This window comes from Citrus sinensis, chromosome 1 (genome assembly GCF_022201045.2).
Source record: "Citrus sinensis cultivar Valencia sweet orange chromosome 1, DVS_A1.0, whole genome shotgun sequence".
Classification (NCBI taxonomy): Eukaryota; Viridiplantae; Streptophyta; class Magnoliopsida; order Sapindales; family Rutaceae; genus Citrus; species Citrus sinensis.
The window spans coordinates 20,974,232-20,989,940 of record NC_068556.1 but is presented as its reverse complement, the minus strand read 5'-3'; the positions used below and the strand labels follow the sequence as shown (position 1 = coordinate 20,989,940).

The 15,709-nt window shown below is 36.3% G+C and overlaps 2 protein-coding genes across 2 annotated transcripts; one reads left to right on the top strand and one right to left on the bottom strand.

Moving 5' to 3' along the window:
- The first annotated feature begins 1,734 nt into the window (after nucleotides 1-1,734).
- On the top strand, nucleotides 1,735-9,926 carry LOC102619162 (protein NETWORKED 1A). The gene is made up of 6 exons (XM_006489377.4): nucleotides 1,735-2,097; nucleotides 2,196-2,246; nucleotides 2,663-2,749; nucleotides 2,857-3,157; nucleotides 3,936-8,122; nucleotides 8,541-9,926. The coding sequence occupies exons 4-6, from the start codon at nucleotides 3,055-3,057 to the stop codon at nucleotides 9,702-9,704; spliced, it is 5,454 nt and encodes a 1,817-aa protein (XP_006489440.2). The 5' UTR covers nucleotides 1,735-2,097; nucleotides 2,196-2,246; nucleotides 2,663-2,749; nucleotides 2,857-3,054; the 3' UTR covers nucleotides 9,705-9,926.
- Nucleotides 9,927-10,248: 322 nt separating this feature from the next.
- Nucleotides 10,249-13,046, bottom strand: LOC102619646 (40S ribosomal protein S3a). The gene is made up of 7 exons (XM_006489378.4): nucleotides 12,905-13,046; nucleotides 12,753-12,800; nucleotides 12,516-12,621; nucleotides 11,660-11,797; nucleotides 11,370-11,555; nucleotides 11,038-11,238; nucleotides 10,249-10,579 (listed from the first exon to the last, which is right to left on the bottom strand). Exons 1-7 carry the CDS (start codon nucleotides 12,913-12,915, stop codon nucleotides 10,484-10,486), a joined length of 786 nt encoding a protein of 261 aa, XP_006489441.1. The 5' UTR covers nucleotides 12,916-13,046; the 3' UTR covers nucleotides 10,249-10,483.
- Nucleotides 13,047-15,709: the final 2,663 nt, after the last annotated feature.

The window sequence follows — 15,709 nt, the reverse complement described above, 5'->3', positions numbered from 1 at the left end:
TCAAATGTTTAATTACAATGACTCAAATTTGTTATTGAGATCATTAATTTCGGACCAACTCATACTACTATACATTAAACATTGGCTATTCTTCAATATGGATTGCACTTCATAATAGAAGGTTTTATTCGCTACCAAGAATTGCTGCCCAAGGGACCAAGCTCTTGAATCCTTTAAATCCAAAAGGCTCTACCAAAAGGGGCCATCATGGCAACTCTTGAGTGAAAGTGTACTTAATGAAAGGACCATCATGTCAAATCATTTTTTCATTCCTAATGATCTAAAACTACCCACCATGATTTTCAACCCTTTCTTTTAATCATATTATTACTGCTCTAGTAATATCGCATAACACTTCATAATAATGAATACTAAATTCAACTCTAAAAGTTTTTTGATCCATTCACCTTGGTATAGTAGAAAATTCGTGAGCACTTTAAATCATGGGGGTCGTAATACGGCCAATAGACCTCATTGGCAATTATGTTTGATCTTTTTTGGTTGGCGAGCCTCTACTATCATGATACTCACCTTTTCATAAACAATAAAAGAGATGCTCCTTTTATTGTTTTTATTTTCTATTTTAGGCAAATCAATCAAAAGGCTGAGATTCATTCATATCTCCCCATACATTTTGCAAAGATTTGATTACTTTCTCAACAGAGTTTTTCCGGTAACCATCATTAACTAATCTAACTTTTATGTTATCACTCTTTTCTTGCACATTCCTTTAGATTTGCAACAATAAACTGAAGATATGCTTTTAAAAAAATAAAATAAATTATAATATAAAATTATACCAAAGTATGGCATGTAATATTTGTACTGAGATATAGTGTATTTCTTTCAAAGAAAGTATGTAGCTTCAATAAAGTCCCACCTTCGAAAGGCAACCACCCACCTTAAAGACAACGATTAAAATAAACCAAAGACCAAATCCCCATCTTTGTGCCTCATTTTTTTTGACAAAAATGGCCAAAATTTTCGATTATTATTTTAATGTTGCATAGTTTCCTTTAGACTTTTCTTTTGGCCGCTTGCAAGCCACATTTTCAAACAAATTATTTTAAATATAAACATGAATCGCGAATAAAATTGATGAGTCATGTGAAATCAACGGAATAAACAACAAACATTATGGTTTCATTGAATAATTTTATTTTGGGAGTTAAAAGAAAATAATTTAAATAAAATAAATAAGAAATATATCAATGCTTTGTACCCATGACAATGATGAAGCAACCTTCACTCGCCTGCTATTAATAGTCAATGGGTTATGGGTCACATAGTCAGCATTCTTCAGCACTGAGCAGCTAGCTTTATTAATTGCATAACATTTACCTACATTATAATTTTTCTTTCTTGAACAGAAATCCTCTTTGATACTATTTGAGTTGAATTTACATTGAATTATGTTTCACGTTTAATAGAAAAAAAATCATGATCATACGATTAATGATAATTGCATATCGTAATCTGGGTAGTTATTAAATTTTGATTTAAGAAACCCAAGAAAGAACAGATTACAGAAGTTAAGCAAGGGTAGATTAGTCACTACAAGTCATTCGAAAAATCGATTATATAAACTGCCCACGTAAGAAGTAACGACAAGAGACAGCAAGAGCTCAAGAATGTGACCGTTTCGTAGATTATCAATTAATTAAATTATCACTAACAGTAAAACTGATGCAAGCTTGTTTACTTTTGATGTACATGTACATTTTTTATACGAAACTGCAAGGATACAAGCTATGTGTCAGTAGTTTTACAGTTCACTTCACCAAATCTTGTATAATAAAGAATATAATGCAATCAAATGAACCCATTTGTAAGAGAGAGAGAGAGTCAGGGAGGGAGAGAGAGTGTGTGTGCTAGAGAAAAGAAAATGGGGTGACTGTAGAGTATGTGCAGCTGGAGGCTTACTATCGCAGCTGCTCCTGAAATTTTTTTTTTTTCATTCTTTTGGTGTGTTCTCCTGGTCTTGTTGCTTCATCAAAAAAGCATTTGCTTTGCAGTTTTTTTTTTCTTTTTTTAACACCCATTTGAATGGTAGTTTTTGTTATCTGATCAGAACCCATTACTGGATTGATTCATTTGGTAAGTTTTTGATCTTGCTGTTGTTGAAGAATCGTTTTTGGAGCTGTTTCTGAAGTGGCACTTTTGCTTATGGTGTATTCTTTTTCTGTGTTTCTCAGAGTTGTAGCTTTTCTTGGTGATCAGATCTTGTCTTCATTTCTGTCCTTTTGGTAAGTACTTTGATCTGATGATTCATTTGAAAACTATATATGCAGTTCCACTTGTTGAGTCGATTGTTCATGCAAGATAATGCCTTCCCGCTTCTTTAAATGGAGATTGTTGCATGATTTTTTTTCCTGAAAACAATCTTCTGATTTTTCCTGATCAGTAATAATTTCCCTTCCGTTTAATCACTTGCATTTACTCTTATTAATCAAGTATTTATAATGCTGCATATTACTGGGTTCTTACGTCTTGTACTTCTGGAAATCATATGATGTTCTTTGATTGTGTTTATGTGTTTGTTTCTTAGCGATTACATTTGTTACTTATGAGTGTTTGTATGCTGTTAATCTTAACTTCTCAGAGCCTTCTTTATCTATAGAAATTGAAGATCTAATTTGCCTTTACTTTTTTCATATGTCAGTGTGCATCTGATTTGCTATTTTAAAAGGTTATTGAAGTAAGGAGCCACATTTGCTTAAATTGACAAGAGTGATGCTCAATTGAACAGGTAATTTCCAATCTCCGTTGAACTTGATGAGATAGCTATCTGTTCATCCCATTGTCTAAATAAGTTGATGTGAATAATCTGTTTCTGATCATCTTTTATTTTTACAGTTACTTGGTTATCCTGGTGAGTGTTCAAGAAGTGAGGCATGCTGATATATAAAGGCTCTTTTAGAATATAGTTTGATGGTGGTAATATGTTAAGTTGCTATTCTGGCGTGGACATATTTCCTGGTTACTTATTTCTGGTATAAAAACCCGGCCTTGCCAACATCCAAACCAGTTGCAATTTTGTTGTTTGCTGGAGTCATGGCAGCCTTGCTACATCAGGAGTCAAGGCGCATGTACTCTTGGTGGTGGGACAGCCACATTAGCCCGAAGAATTCAAAATGGCTTCAGGAAAATCTTACAGGTATATTCCAATATCTTCTATAATTTTGATGGGTAACCATGCTTGAGCAACAGCTGTTTATGAATCATAATAATCATCTATTTGTCTCACATACATACATTTATTTGTATATGGTTTGTTTGTTTTGAGGAAGTAGCAACTCTCATTAGTAGTTTAAAAGCAAAGTTAGATTTCTTCGTGGATTCCCCAACTTAGTGCGCCCTCATCACCTGGAATGTTTAACTGTCCTTACCACATAATTTGAAGATGACTTTGGGTTCATGTTGATAAAGAGTAGATGACTTTCCCTGATCTTTGAAAAACCAGGAATTATTTTGTATATGAACTGAAACCCAACCTAGTTCAAATAATTTATCGCTTGAACCGTTCATTCAATCTCTTTCACTATTTAAACATCTATTATTATTATTATCATCAATATTATGTTTGGCTTCTGTTAAAAGCCATCAAGTCTTCTCAGGTCAGGTATTAGGTTATCACAAAGACCTAAAATAACCAAGCAATCTTTTATATTAGCTGACATTACAACATGAAACATATTGTACATTTGGATGATCCGAGGATGCCATCTTGCTGTTCCGAGGTTTCCAATCTAACTGTTATATTTTTAAGAGAAGTATAACTCTGATGGTTGTCAGCAGAATATCACATTGAGAGATGGCTCATCTTTTTCCCCCATTTATAAATGAGTACAAGTGAATGTATGCATATATCTCTATATATGTATGTTCAAAACTTTTGGGTTGCTGGTCACCTGATTTGGACTCTGTTAAAACAGATATGGATGCCAAAGTCAAAGCAATGATCAAGCTCATTGAAGAAGATGCAGATTCTTTTGCAAGGAGGGCAGAAATGTACTATAAGAAACGTCCGGAGCTCATGAAATTGGTTGAGGAGTTCTACCGAGCTTATCGTGCATTAGCAGAGAGATACGATAATGCAACTGGAGAGCTCCGTCAGGCCCATCGAACAATGTCTGAAGCATTTCCCAACCAAGTGCCCTATGTAATACGCGATGATTCAACCCTAGGCTCATCAGGTCCTGAGGGTGAGCCTCACACACCAGAAATGCTGCATCCAATACGTGCACTGGTTGACCCTGATGATTTGCAGAAAGATGCACTGGGATTCTCTTCAACCAATTTACATGCCTTAAAAAGGAATGGCATGTATTCGGAAGAATCAGACTCTGGAATAAGCAAAAGGGGTTTAAAGCAGCTCAATGAAATGTTTGGTTCCGGAGAAATGGTGCCTCAAAACTCAAAACTTGCTGAAGGAAGAATTAGAAAAGGAATGACTGTTCATGAAGCAGAGGATAAAGCTGACAGTGAACTAGAAACCTTGAAGAAAACCCTTGCAGAAATTGAGGCCGAAAAGGAAGCCATTCTTATGCAATACCAGCAGAGTTTGCAGAAGTTTTCAAGCCTGGAGAGGGAACTTAATCATGCTCAAAAGGATGCTGGTGGACTTGATGAACGAGCTAGCAAAGCAGACATTGAAGTTAAAGTACTGAAAGAAGCACTTATTAGATTAGAAGCTGAGAGGGATGCCGGTCTTCTGCAGTACAATCATTGTTTGGAAAGAATATCTACTCTGGAGAAAATGATCATCCAAGCCCAAGAGGATTCAAAAGGACTTAATGAGCGAGCCTCAAAAGCAGAAATAGAAGCTCAAAAGCTCAAGCAAGAACTTTCCAGGTTAGAGAATGAAAAGGAAGCTGGTCTTCTTCAGTACAAGCAATGTCTTGAGATGATATATGCACTGGAGAGTAAAATCTCACTTGCTGAGGAAAATGCCGGCATGCTCAATGAACAAACTGAAAAAGCTGAAACTGAGGTTAAAGCACTGAAGCAAGCTCTTACTGGACTAAATGAAGAAAAAGAAGCCATAGCTTTCCGGTATGAGCAGTGTTTGGATAAAATAGCTCAGATGGAGAGTGAAATTTTTAATGCCCAAGAGCATGCCAAACAACTAAACAGTGAAATTCTTATGGGGGCTGAAAAATTGAGGACTTCTGAACAACAGTGTGTTCTGTTAGAGAGGGCAAACCATTCTCTGCAGGTGGAGGCAGAGAGTCTGGTGCAGAAGATAGCAATCAAGGATCAAGAACTCTCGCAGAAGCAAAGGGAGCTGGAGAATCTTCAGGCTTCTTTGCAGGATGAACAGTCACGATTTGCCCAAGTTGAAGTTACACTTCAGACTTTACAGAAGTTGCACTCGCAATCTCAACATGAGCAGAAAGCTCTGACATTGGAGCTTCAAAATAAGCTGCAAAAAATGAAGGACATGGAGGTATGCAACCATGATCTTGAGGAAGGCATTGAGCAAGTTAAAAGAGAGAACCAGAGCCTGGTTGAATTGAATAGTTCTTCCACCATTACGATTCAGAATCTACAAAATGAAATATTTAACCTGAAGGAGATGAAAGAGAAACTTGAAAAGGAGATTGCACTACAAGAGGACAAAAGTAATGCCCTTCAGCTAGAGGTTCGTCATTTGAAGGAGGAAATAATGGGCTTAAGTAGGAGATATCAGGCTTTGGTGGAGCAAGTGCTGTCAGTTGGTCTGAATCCTGAACACCTTGGATCAGCTGTAAAGGAATTGCGAGAGGAGAACTCAAAGCTGAAAGAAGTATGCAAAGAGCAAGGAGATGAGAAAGAAGTTCTACACGAGAAGTTGAAGAACTTTGATAATCTTTTGAAGAAAAATGCTGCTCTGGAGGGTTCACTATCAGAAATGAATATTAAGTTAGAAGGGTCAGGAGAGAGGGTCAACGACTTGCAGAAGTCCTGCCAGTTTCTACGAGAAGAGAAATCCTCTCTTGTTGCTGAGAAAGCCACCCTACTTTCTCAGTTACAAATTATGACTGAGAATATGCAGAAGCTCTTGGAGAAAAACGTCATGCTGGAGCATTCCCTTGCTGGTGCAAATGTTGAGCTTGAGGGTCTGCGGGCGAAGTCAAAGAGCTTAGAAGATTTCTGCCGGATGCTAAAAAATGAGAAATCCAATCTTTTAAATGAAAGAAGCACTCTAGTCTCTCAGCTGGAAGATGTTGAAAAAAGACTTGGAAACCTGGAGAGGAGGTTTACAAAATTAGAAGAAAAATATGCTGATATAGAGAGGGAGAAAGAATCCACACTCAGTCAAGTAGAAGAACTACGATATTCCCTCACGAATGAGCAACTAGAGCGTGCTAATTATGTGCAATCAAGTGAATCCAGGATGGTAGATCTGGAAAGCCTTGTCCATCAACTGCAGGAAGAAACAACATTAAGGAAGAAAGAGTTTGAAGAAGAACTGGATAAAGCTGTAAAGGCTCAGGTTGAAATCTTCATTTTGCAAAAGTTTATAAAAGATCTGGAAGAAAAGAACTTATCTCTGTTGATAGAATGTCAAAAGCATGTTGAGGCCTCCAAATTGTCAGATAAATTGATAGCAGAGTTGGAGAGTGAAAATCTTGAGCAGCAGGTGGAAACAGAGTTCTTGCTTGATGAACTTGAAAAGCTGAGGACAGGGATTTATCAAGTGTTCAGAGTTCTTCAATTTGACCCTGCTAATTGGCATGAAGGTAAGATTGAACAAGGTCATATTCCTATTCCACAAATTGTGGAGGATATAGAGGACCTAAAAAGTTCAGTCTTAAGAAATGAGGATGAGAAGCAGCAACTAGTAATTGAGAACACAGTGCTTCTGACTTTAATTGGACAGCTGAGATTAGATGGAGCTGAACAGGAGTCAGGAAAGAAAATCTTTGAGCAGGAGCTTATGAGCATGACAGAGCAGCATATGATGCTTCAAAAAGATAAGGACGAGCTGCTTGAGATGAACAAACAGTTAATGTTGGAGGTGAGTGAGGGAGAGCAACGGCAAGATTCATTGAAGGATGAATTAGAAACTCAGGGTCTGAAGCTGGCAAGTTTGCAGGAGGCTTACTTGACATTACAAGAAGAGAATTCCAAGCTGCTTGAAGAAGACAGACTTTTGTATGAGAGATTTTTGGGATTGAAAAAGGAGATTTCTGCTCTTGAAGAAGAAAATATTGTTCTTCTCCAGGAAGCACTAGATCTTGGTAATGTCTCAACAGTTTTCAAGAGCTTTGGCATTGAGAAAGCTGAGGAAGTTAAAGCATTATTTGAAGATCTCAACCATCTCCATATGACTAATGGTGAACTCCAGGGGAAGGTTGAATTATTGGGGAGGAAGTTGGAAATGAAAGAAGCAGAAGGCCTACATCTGAATGAAACAGTTGATAAGTTGCAAAAGGAGCTACATGAAGTCAGTGACCTCAATGATCAGTTAAACATTCAGATTTTCATTGGACATGATTCTCTGAGACAGAAGGCCTCAGATCTTTTAGAAGCAGAACAGAAGCTTAAGGCTACGCATAACCTGAATGTGGAATTGTGCATAACTGTCGAGGATCTGAAGAGGGAATGTGATGAATTGAAGCTTATCAAAGAGAATGCAGAGAAGCGAATTCTTGAAATATCCAGAGATTGTTCTAAGCAAGAAAGGGAGCTTGAATGCCTTCAAGAAGTAAATAAAAGTTTGGAAGCTGAAGTGGGTATATTACATGATGAGATTGAAGAACACAGGATTAGAGAAGTGTATTTGAGTTCTGAACTGCAGGAGAGAAGCAATGAGTTTGAACTTTGGGAGTCGGAGGCTACATCTTTTTATTTTGATCTGCAAATGTCCTCCACCCGTGAAGTTTTGCTTGAAAATAAAGTGCACGAACTTGCTGAGGTTTGTGAGAGTCTTGAAGATGGAAGTGCAACTAAAAGTTTGGAGTCAAAACAGATGAAAGAAAGAATTGGTTCTTTGGAAAGTCAAATTGGACGGTTAAAGTCTCGGTTGTCTTCATATGACCCTGTTATAGCTTCCCTCAAAGATAACATAACATCTCTTGAGCTCAATATTCTTCATCAGAAAAAGCATGTTCTGGCAGGCAATGGTGAACAAAAGGTAATGCTTTTTCTCTTCTTGAAAACATTGATCATTGAATCAGATGAGCATCTTGATCACAAGTAGACAATGTTTCCGTTTTCTACTTTCTCCATTATCCTTTATGTTGCCTTAGAAAGGTGGAGCTAAGTTGCTAACTTAAATCTTCTACTTTAAAAGACTAAGAGCTAGTTTGGTTATGTTGTAGCTTTATTAACTCCAAAATTAGCTTTTAGTTTCTGAACATCACTTTTGAACAACTGCAATCCCGCACGGGATCATATTTCTCTTTCACTTTATCAGAATTTGTAGGAATTTCTGGTTGCATTGCATCTGTGCTGAGCGTATTTGTGGAATTGATCTCCATATCTTTTACCATTGAATCCTGCTATCAAGCTTTTCTGCATAATAATAAGATATCTTTTTGTTGTCTCAACAGAATTCAGAAATGCCTAGTCAACTTCACCTGATGAACAGTCAAGAACCTGAAGTTAAAAGCATTGCAGTAGCAGATGGTATTTCAGAATTGCAAGAGATGCAGACTAGAATTAAAGCAGTTGAAAAGGCATTTGTTGAAGAAATTGAAAGGCTTGTAGTCCAGGAAAGTATGAAAAACAGCATTAAGGTAGAAGATCAAATATCTGAGACTGAAGATTCGAAATTAAGAAGCACCTCATGTCAAGGAGTAGCTAATCAGAAGGAAGAGATAGAACTCCAGGGTAAGTTAACTGACAAGAGTAAACCTGAAACTTCTGAAGTTAGTAGTAGGACATTGATGAAAGATATTCCACTCGATCAAGTCTCAGATTATTCATTCTATGGAAAAAGGCGGGGAGAGAACACTGGTTCCAATGATCAGATGCTTGGTTTATGGGAATGTGCTGAACAAGACTGTGGCCTTGATCCAATGGTACATGACCAACAAAAGCGAGCAGCTGCACCAGCGGCAAATACCTCAGTACGTAGTCAGTCCAAGGCTGTAGAATCGAAGAATCCCTTTTCAGAACTGGAAATTGAGAAGGAGCTAGGTGTTGACAAGCTAGAGGTTTCCAGCAGCAATGCAGACACCAACAAAGAAGGGAGCAAGAGAAAGATTTTGGAGAGACTTGCTTCTGATGCTCAGAAATTGACTAGTCTTCAAACCACTGTCCAAGACTTGAAAAACAAAATGGAGATGAACAAGAGCAAGAAGGCAGCCAACGATCCTGAATATGAACAAGTGAAAAGACAGTTAAAAGAAGTTGAGGAGACTGTTGTTGAGCTAGTGGGTATCAATGATCAGTTGACGAAAGATACTGAACAGAGTCCATCTTTCGATGGCAAGTCTGCAGCAGAGTTGGAAGATGCTGGAAGAAAGAAGGTGGCAGAACAAGCACAGGAAGGATCTGAAAAGATTGGACGATTGCAACTAGCTGTGCAAAGCATCCAATATATTCTGCTAAAACTAGAGGATGAAAGCAAAACCGAAGGCAAACAGAAGTTTTCGGGGAGTAGAACAGGTGCTCTCTTGAGGGACTTCATTTACAGTGGTGGGAGAAGTAGCACTGGAAGGCGGAAGGGCTGTTTATGTGGGTGTATGAGACCTTCAACTAATGGAGACTGAGCCTGTTGTTTTTACCGGCACAGGTTTTCCATGCTTTTAACTTGCATCTCATATCATGTTTTATCTTCAGTTGTATTTGTAATTTGTTGGGAGGAAACTAGTATGATGTAACCCAGAGGAACCGCTAGAAGTAGACCTGATGTAATCAGAATAAGCTGTTTCAGCATTTTTTTATGTTATTTCTTCTCATAAACTATGTCAATGCAGTACAAGTTTCTCCTATATTCTCGCATGCCACATTGCTATAATGCTATTAACTCTCTCCAGCTAATCAAGTTTCAACAGAGCGGATTTGGTCCGTAGAAACCTACGAGTATCAAGAGTTGCTGCGTGGGGTTTCAATATGCTAGAAAAAATCTTCGACTCAGATTCTCTGATATCAAAGGAAGTGCGTTTTATAGAATAAATGGTGGGGGTTAAAACACTAGTCCCTGAGCAACTGAAAGTTCTGTATTCTTATGATTCAGCATCGATCAGATCCATGGGCATCAGAAGAGAGATTTGGTTCATAAAAAACCATTAAAGGACTCCATAAAGCCGATCATAAAGATAGATGCTTCTCTAAGCTGGATTTGAAGAAAATTAGAATAATGTATCTAATCCACTGGAATAAAGAATAAGGTAATCATGTTCATACCACAAACCGCTGCAGCCATCTCAAATATCAGGTAGAATAAAATATGTAAACTCAAAACAAATTTGAGTTCATCACAAACAAAACTGCCCAAAAATTACTAGATCTGATTGGTTATAAAGACAAACTACAAAAATTTCTTTATTCAAGCTCCAATCACTTCAGTTGGTGCTTCAGGAATGGGCTCATCAGCTGGCCTTTCCATCTTTACACCAACATCCTCAGAGTAATCACCATGAACCTACAGAAAACATCAAAACGAAAAATTAGACTATAAGTTAACTGTAAGAAGTTTCTGCCAAAAGCTATATGACACCACGAACAAGTAGACAAAGAACATGAAATATCAAAGGTGAAAACAAATTATATGAATTTGGGAGAATGCTCAAATGCATCAAATTTCAACTTGAATTAAAGCTGCCCACATTGATTTTGCAGAAACTATGATTTTACTTATGCCACTTGGACAACTCATTCACAAAGAGGAGATAAAATGCCCTCGAGAAGGTCATGGAATCAGCTAACCTAGGACTTCTGTTGTTCGGGGCTTGGGGAAAAAGGAAATTAGCCAAGAAATTTATGTTTAAACATTATATCTGAACATGCATGTATGATCCAAGCAGTACCTCTTCCATGGATTTAAACACTAAATCAGAAGCAGATATTAAGGGGGAGGAGGAACAGAAAGACTGGACAAACCTCCATCAACTTTCCAAGATCAAACTTAGGAGCTTTCAAGATCTTCACTTTGCGAATGAAAACATTTTGTAAGGGGTATATGCTTAAGGTTGCCTTCTCAATCTCTCTTCCAATTATTTCAGCAATGAACTTTTCGACCAAGCCCTTAAGATCACAGGATGCTGCCTGAGCAATCATGATCTCCCTCATCTTGCGGCGAATCTGACAAAACAAAAGATTCAGAAAACATTGCCTCAATAAAAATAAGAAATGGTTGAAATAAAAAATTAAATGAATAGCAATTTAAATGGAAAGCATATGTACTGATGAAAATGACACGTCATAACAGTTACCTGTCTAATCTGGCTGGCCTGTGCGTAGCAAGTCCTCTTAACCTGATTTGGAAGTCTCTTGGTGAATCCAATGCAGAACATCCTCAATGTGTAGTTATCAGTGGTCTTGACATCCACGTAAGCTTCAATCAACGTATGCCACTTCCTAACCAAGGACCTCAGCTTGTCTGTAGTGAAATCCATGCCCTAAATAATTCAAAAGAAACAGAGAAATTCGTTAACATAACACCAGACACATTTACAAAGTGAAATATTGTGAAAGCCAACAAAATATATCCCATTAACCTTACCCAGAAGTTTGTCAAAACATTCTTCCCTTGGACATCTTCAGCTCTTAGTCTGATCTTCCTGTAAGCATGCTCTTCTTCATTATGTAGATCACCTAATGATACCTCAAACACTCTGTGTTTAAGTCCTTCTGATGCAATCTGATAAAGAGACTCAAGTAATTCAATGTATGAAGAAATATATATCTACACTATCCAAAAAGGATATCCTAGTTAGTTGGCCTCATGCAGTGAAGCAAGAGGTCAAGGGTTCAAGTCCAAGAGAATTGAGGTGCAAGGCTAAAGAACACCAGTGCATGTGAAGAGCAAATACATATAACTAAAATAAAATAATTAAATCCACACATGAACAAAACATCCAATAAAATTTTAATGATATTCCTCTACATACATAAGCCATTAAATCAACTCAGTTACTATAGTCTACAATATCTGAAATTCTCTACTCTTAGGAACAGAATGGAAAACTTTAATCTAAATCATTGTACTAATCAAGAACTTAGACCATCCTATCCAAAATTGCTAAGCAAATATTATCTATATTGGTGTGTGATTCCATGCATTCAGATCTTACAAACAAAAAGACACTACAAAAACAACAATATATTCTCTACAAAGAGTTGAAATAAAAAATAAAAATCAGTGTTAAATTATACACTATAGATATAAACCTTGAACAATTGGCCGGCATCCACTAAAGCAAACACCAGCCACAAGAATTTACTTCCAAAATACCATCGTTATTAAACACAGCAACAAAACAATTCTACACATGGTTGCTAATTCAATAGTCTTAAATTAAAAAAAAAGGGATAAAATTAAAAAAACAAAAATAACGAATGAACAACAACAAAAATACCTTGGTACCCTGAGTACGGGTAACAAGAGTCTTGCCAACATTTCTGACGCGGAAACAAGAGGGAGCCTTGATATCATACCAGTCCTTCTTGGCGAATGGATCGGCACTATTACAGAACGTGACACAGCAAAATCAAAACTTTTATCACAGAAAACACAACGGATCGACAAACACACAAGATGGGCTTGGTTTATTTCATGTAATTTAAAAAAAAAAAGAAGAAAAGAAAACACTTACGCCTTCTTCTTGCCTCCTTTCTTCCCCTTGGAAATCCTCTTGTTCTTGCTACACAAAACCAAAACAAAAACTAACAAATCAGCAAACGATTAAACATTAAGTGAGCAAGTGAGCATAGAGTGAATTTTTGAGAGATTATGATGCAGTGTTACCCGACGGCCATGCTTGTGATAGTTTAGCAACTACGCAGTAGCAGCAGCTGCTGGGCATGTGTTTGTGTTTGTGCTTGTGTTTGCTTTTAGATAGGAGCCACCAAAACCCTATCTTGCAAGAGTGAATGGGTGATTTTTATCTATCGGCACCCTAAATTCTTATGAATTAGAAAAAAAAAAATCAGCTACAGAATTAGTTATAATTAACTTTTACATTCTAATAAATTAAAGGATTAACTTGGGATTACCCATGTAAATTAATATATTCAAATAGCTCAATTTAATTTATTCTCGTTTTTATTAAGAAAAAAAAAGTTCATCAACTCATCTTTATTTCTTTCCTTAGCTTTTAAAAAAAAATGAGGGTAACTTGAAATTTTCAAAAGTAAATGAGATAATTTAAAGATAATTAATTTACAAGAAGTGTAATATGAAATTTATCTTATGAATTAATAATAATAATTAAGGTAACAGATTTTTTCATAGTGAATTTTTTTATTTGATTATTTTAATTTATTAAAGAACGAAATATTACAAATAAAAAATATTATGAATTGAGTAATAATATAGCTGCAAACTCTTGTATAAATTTATTTTGTACAAACTGATGTGGCATAATAAAATTGGTTAAATTGAATATCTCTTGGCCCACATGATTTATTTTTATTATTTTGTATTTTCATTCAACCAATGAATTAATGCCAAATCAGTTTGTACAAGATAAGTTTGTACAAAAATTTGTGGCTGTATCATCACTCTTATGAATTATAGGGTAGGAGGTCAAAATTCAAAACTAGTATTCAAAAGTTATTTGTTTCAGCCACTAACTATGATCATCGGTATTAAACTATTACAAACATTTAAAAGAATGGAAACTATTGTAAATTCCTTAAGTATTTTTAGTTAACCTAAAGCTAGACTATAATTTTCAAATATCTATTAAATAGGGTGTCATTTTACAATACGCAAATCACCATTATCGTTTACTCATGGTAGCAACCGCTCACGACTTTATCTACTCCCAGCCAGCCTTTCCACTCACGCAAATCACCATCTTCTCAACTTAGCAACTGGTCACGGCTTTTCTCTCCAACCAGCAACTACTCACGGCTTCTCTCTCCAACCAGCCTTTCACGGCAAGCAACAATGTTTTCCCCTCTCTCTTGGCTCTCTCAGCAAACATTAAGTGAGCGGTGATTTTTTTCAGCTTGTTCTTTTTCTTTTACTTTTTTGTTATGTGAAAGATCTAGCATGTCTTGTGGAATTTAAGCAATGTAATAAGCTAAGTTGCTGAGCTTGTTCAACTTTGGTGTTTCCATAAGTTTGTATGTCTATCAAGTGACAACATTAGCAGTAGTTGATTTTCTCATGCTCTGTAAATTTTCTGTTTCACAATGATACTTTATTTTTTGTTATCTATTTTTGCATGCAATGTCATATGTCAATTTTGAAAATGATTATGCTTCTGGAGTTGTTGCGGTTTATGTTATGAATTTTGTTTTATTTGAATTCTATTTGGTTTAGAAATTTTTTAAATTTAATTTTTTAGAAACTGAATATAAATGTTAATTATTTTGTAGGATGGAAAATTTTGAAAATGAGTGTGCAATTGAAGATGTGCAACCGAAAAAATTTGAGCCAACTCTTGGTATGTTATGCGATAGTTATAAGGAAATGTTTGAGTTTTACAAAGCGTACGGTAAACAAGAAGGGTTTCCCGTGAAGAAGCTAACTAGTAAGAAAGAGAACGACGAGACTGTAAAATATGCAACCTTTACATGTGGCCGTAGCAGCAAAGCAGATAGTAGATATACTAATATGCTGAAGCTGAAACCTGTTGTGAAAACTGGTTGTGAAGCTAGAATCGAAGGTTGTGTAAATGAAGAGGGAAAATGGATTCTTCGAACATTAAACCTTCAACATAATCATGGATTGAGTCCGGACAAAGCAAGATATTTCCCTTGTAACCATAGAATTAGTGCAAGTGTAAAAAAGCGAATTGAAATGAATGATTCTGCAGGAATTAACATTGCCCAAAATTTTAATTCTATTGTTGTCGAAGATTGTGGGCATGAAAATGTGTCATTTTTAGAAAAATATTGTAGAAATCTTGTTAATAAAGCAAGACAATTACAACTTAGAGAAGAAGATGCTATGACAATTTTAAAGTACTTCGAGAAAAAACAAGCAGAATGCAATGGTTTTTTTTTTTTTTTTTTGCATTGACTTGGATGAGCATGATCAATTGAAGAATGTATTTTGGGCAGATTCGAGGAGCATGGTAGCTTACAAATATTTTGGGGACGTTCTCACATTTGACACCACGTATCTTACGAACAAGTATGATATGTCGTTTGCCCTTTTTGTTGGAGTTAATCATCATGGGCAGTCTATTTTGTTAGGATGCAGATTGATTTCTCACGAGGATACGGAGACATTTACGTGGCTATTTGAGGCATGAATATCATGCATGCCCGATTCTCCTCCCATTGGTATTATTACTGACCAAGATAAAGCAATGCAAAAGGCAATTGAGAATGTTTTTCCTACGACTAGGCATTAATGGTGTTTATGACATATAATGAAGAAGGTGCCTGAGAAGTTAGAGGCTTTTAAAGAACGTGAAGGTATTATTTCTTCATTACTTTCTGCTGTTTATGATTCGTTGAGCCCTGCTGCATTTGAGGAAAATTGGCATGACATGATTACAACATATGATTTATGAGATAATGATTGGTTAAATAGTTTATATGATGAGAGGTATCGTTGGGTTCCATGCTATTTGAAAGATAGTTTTTGGGTGGG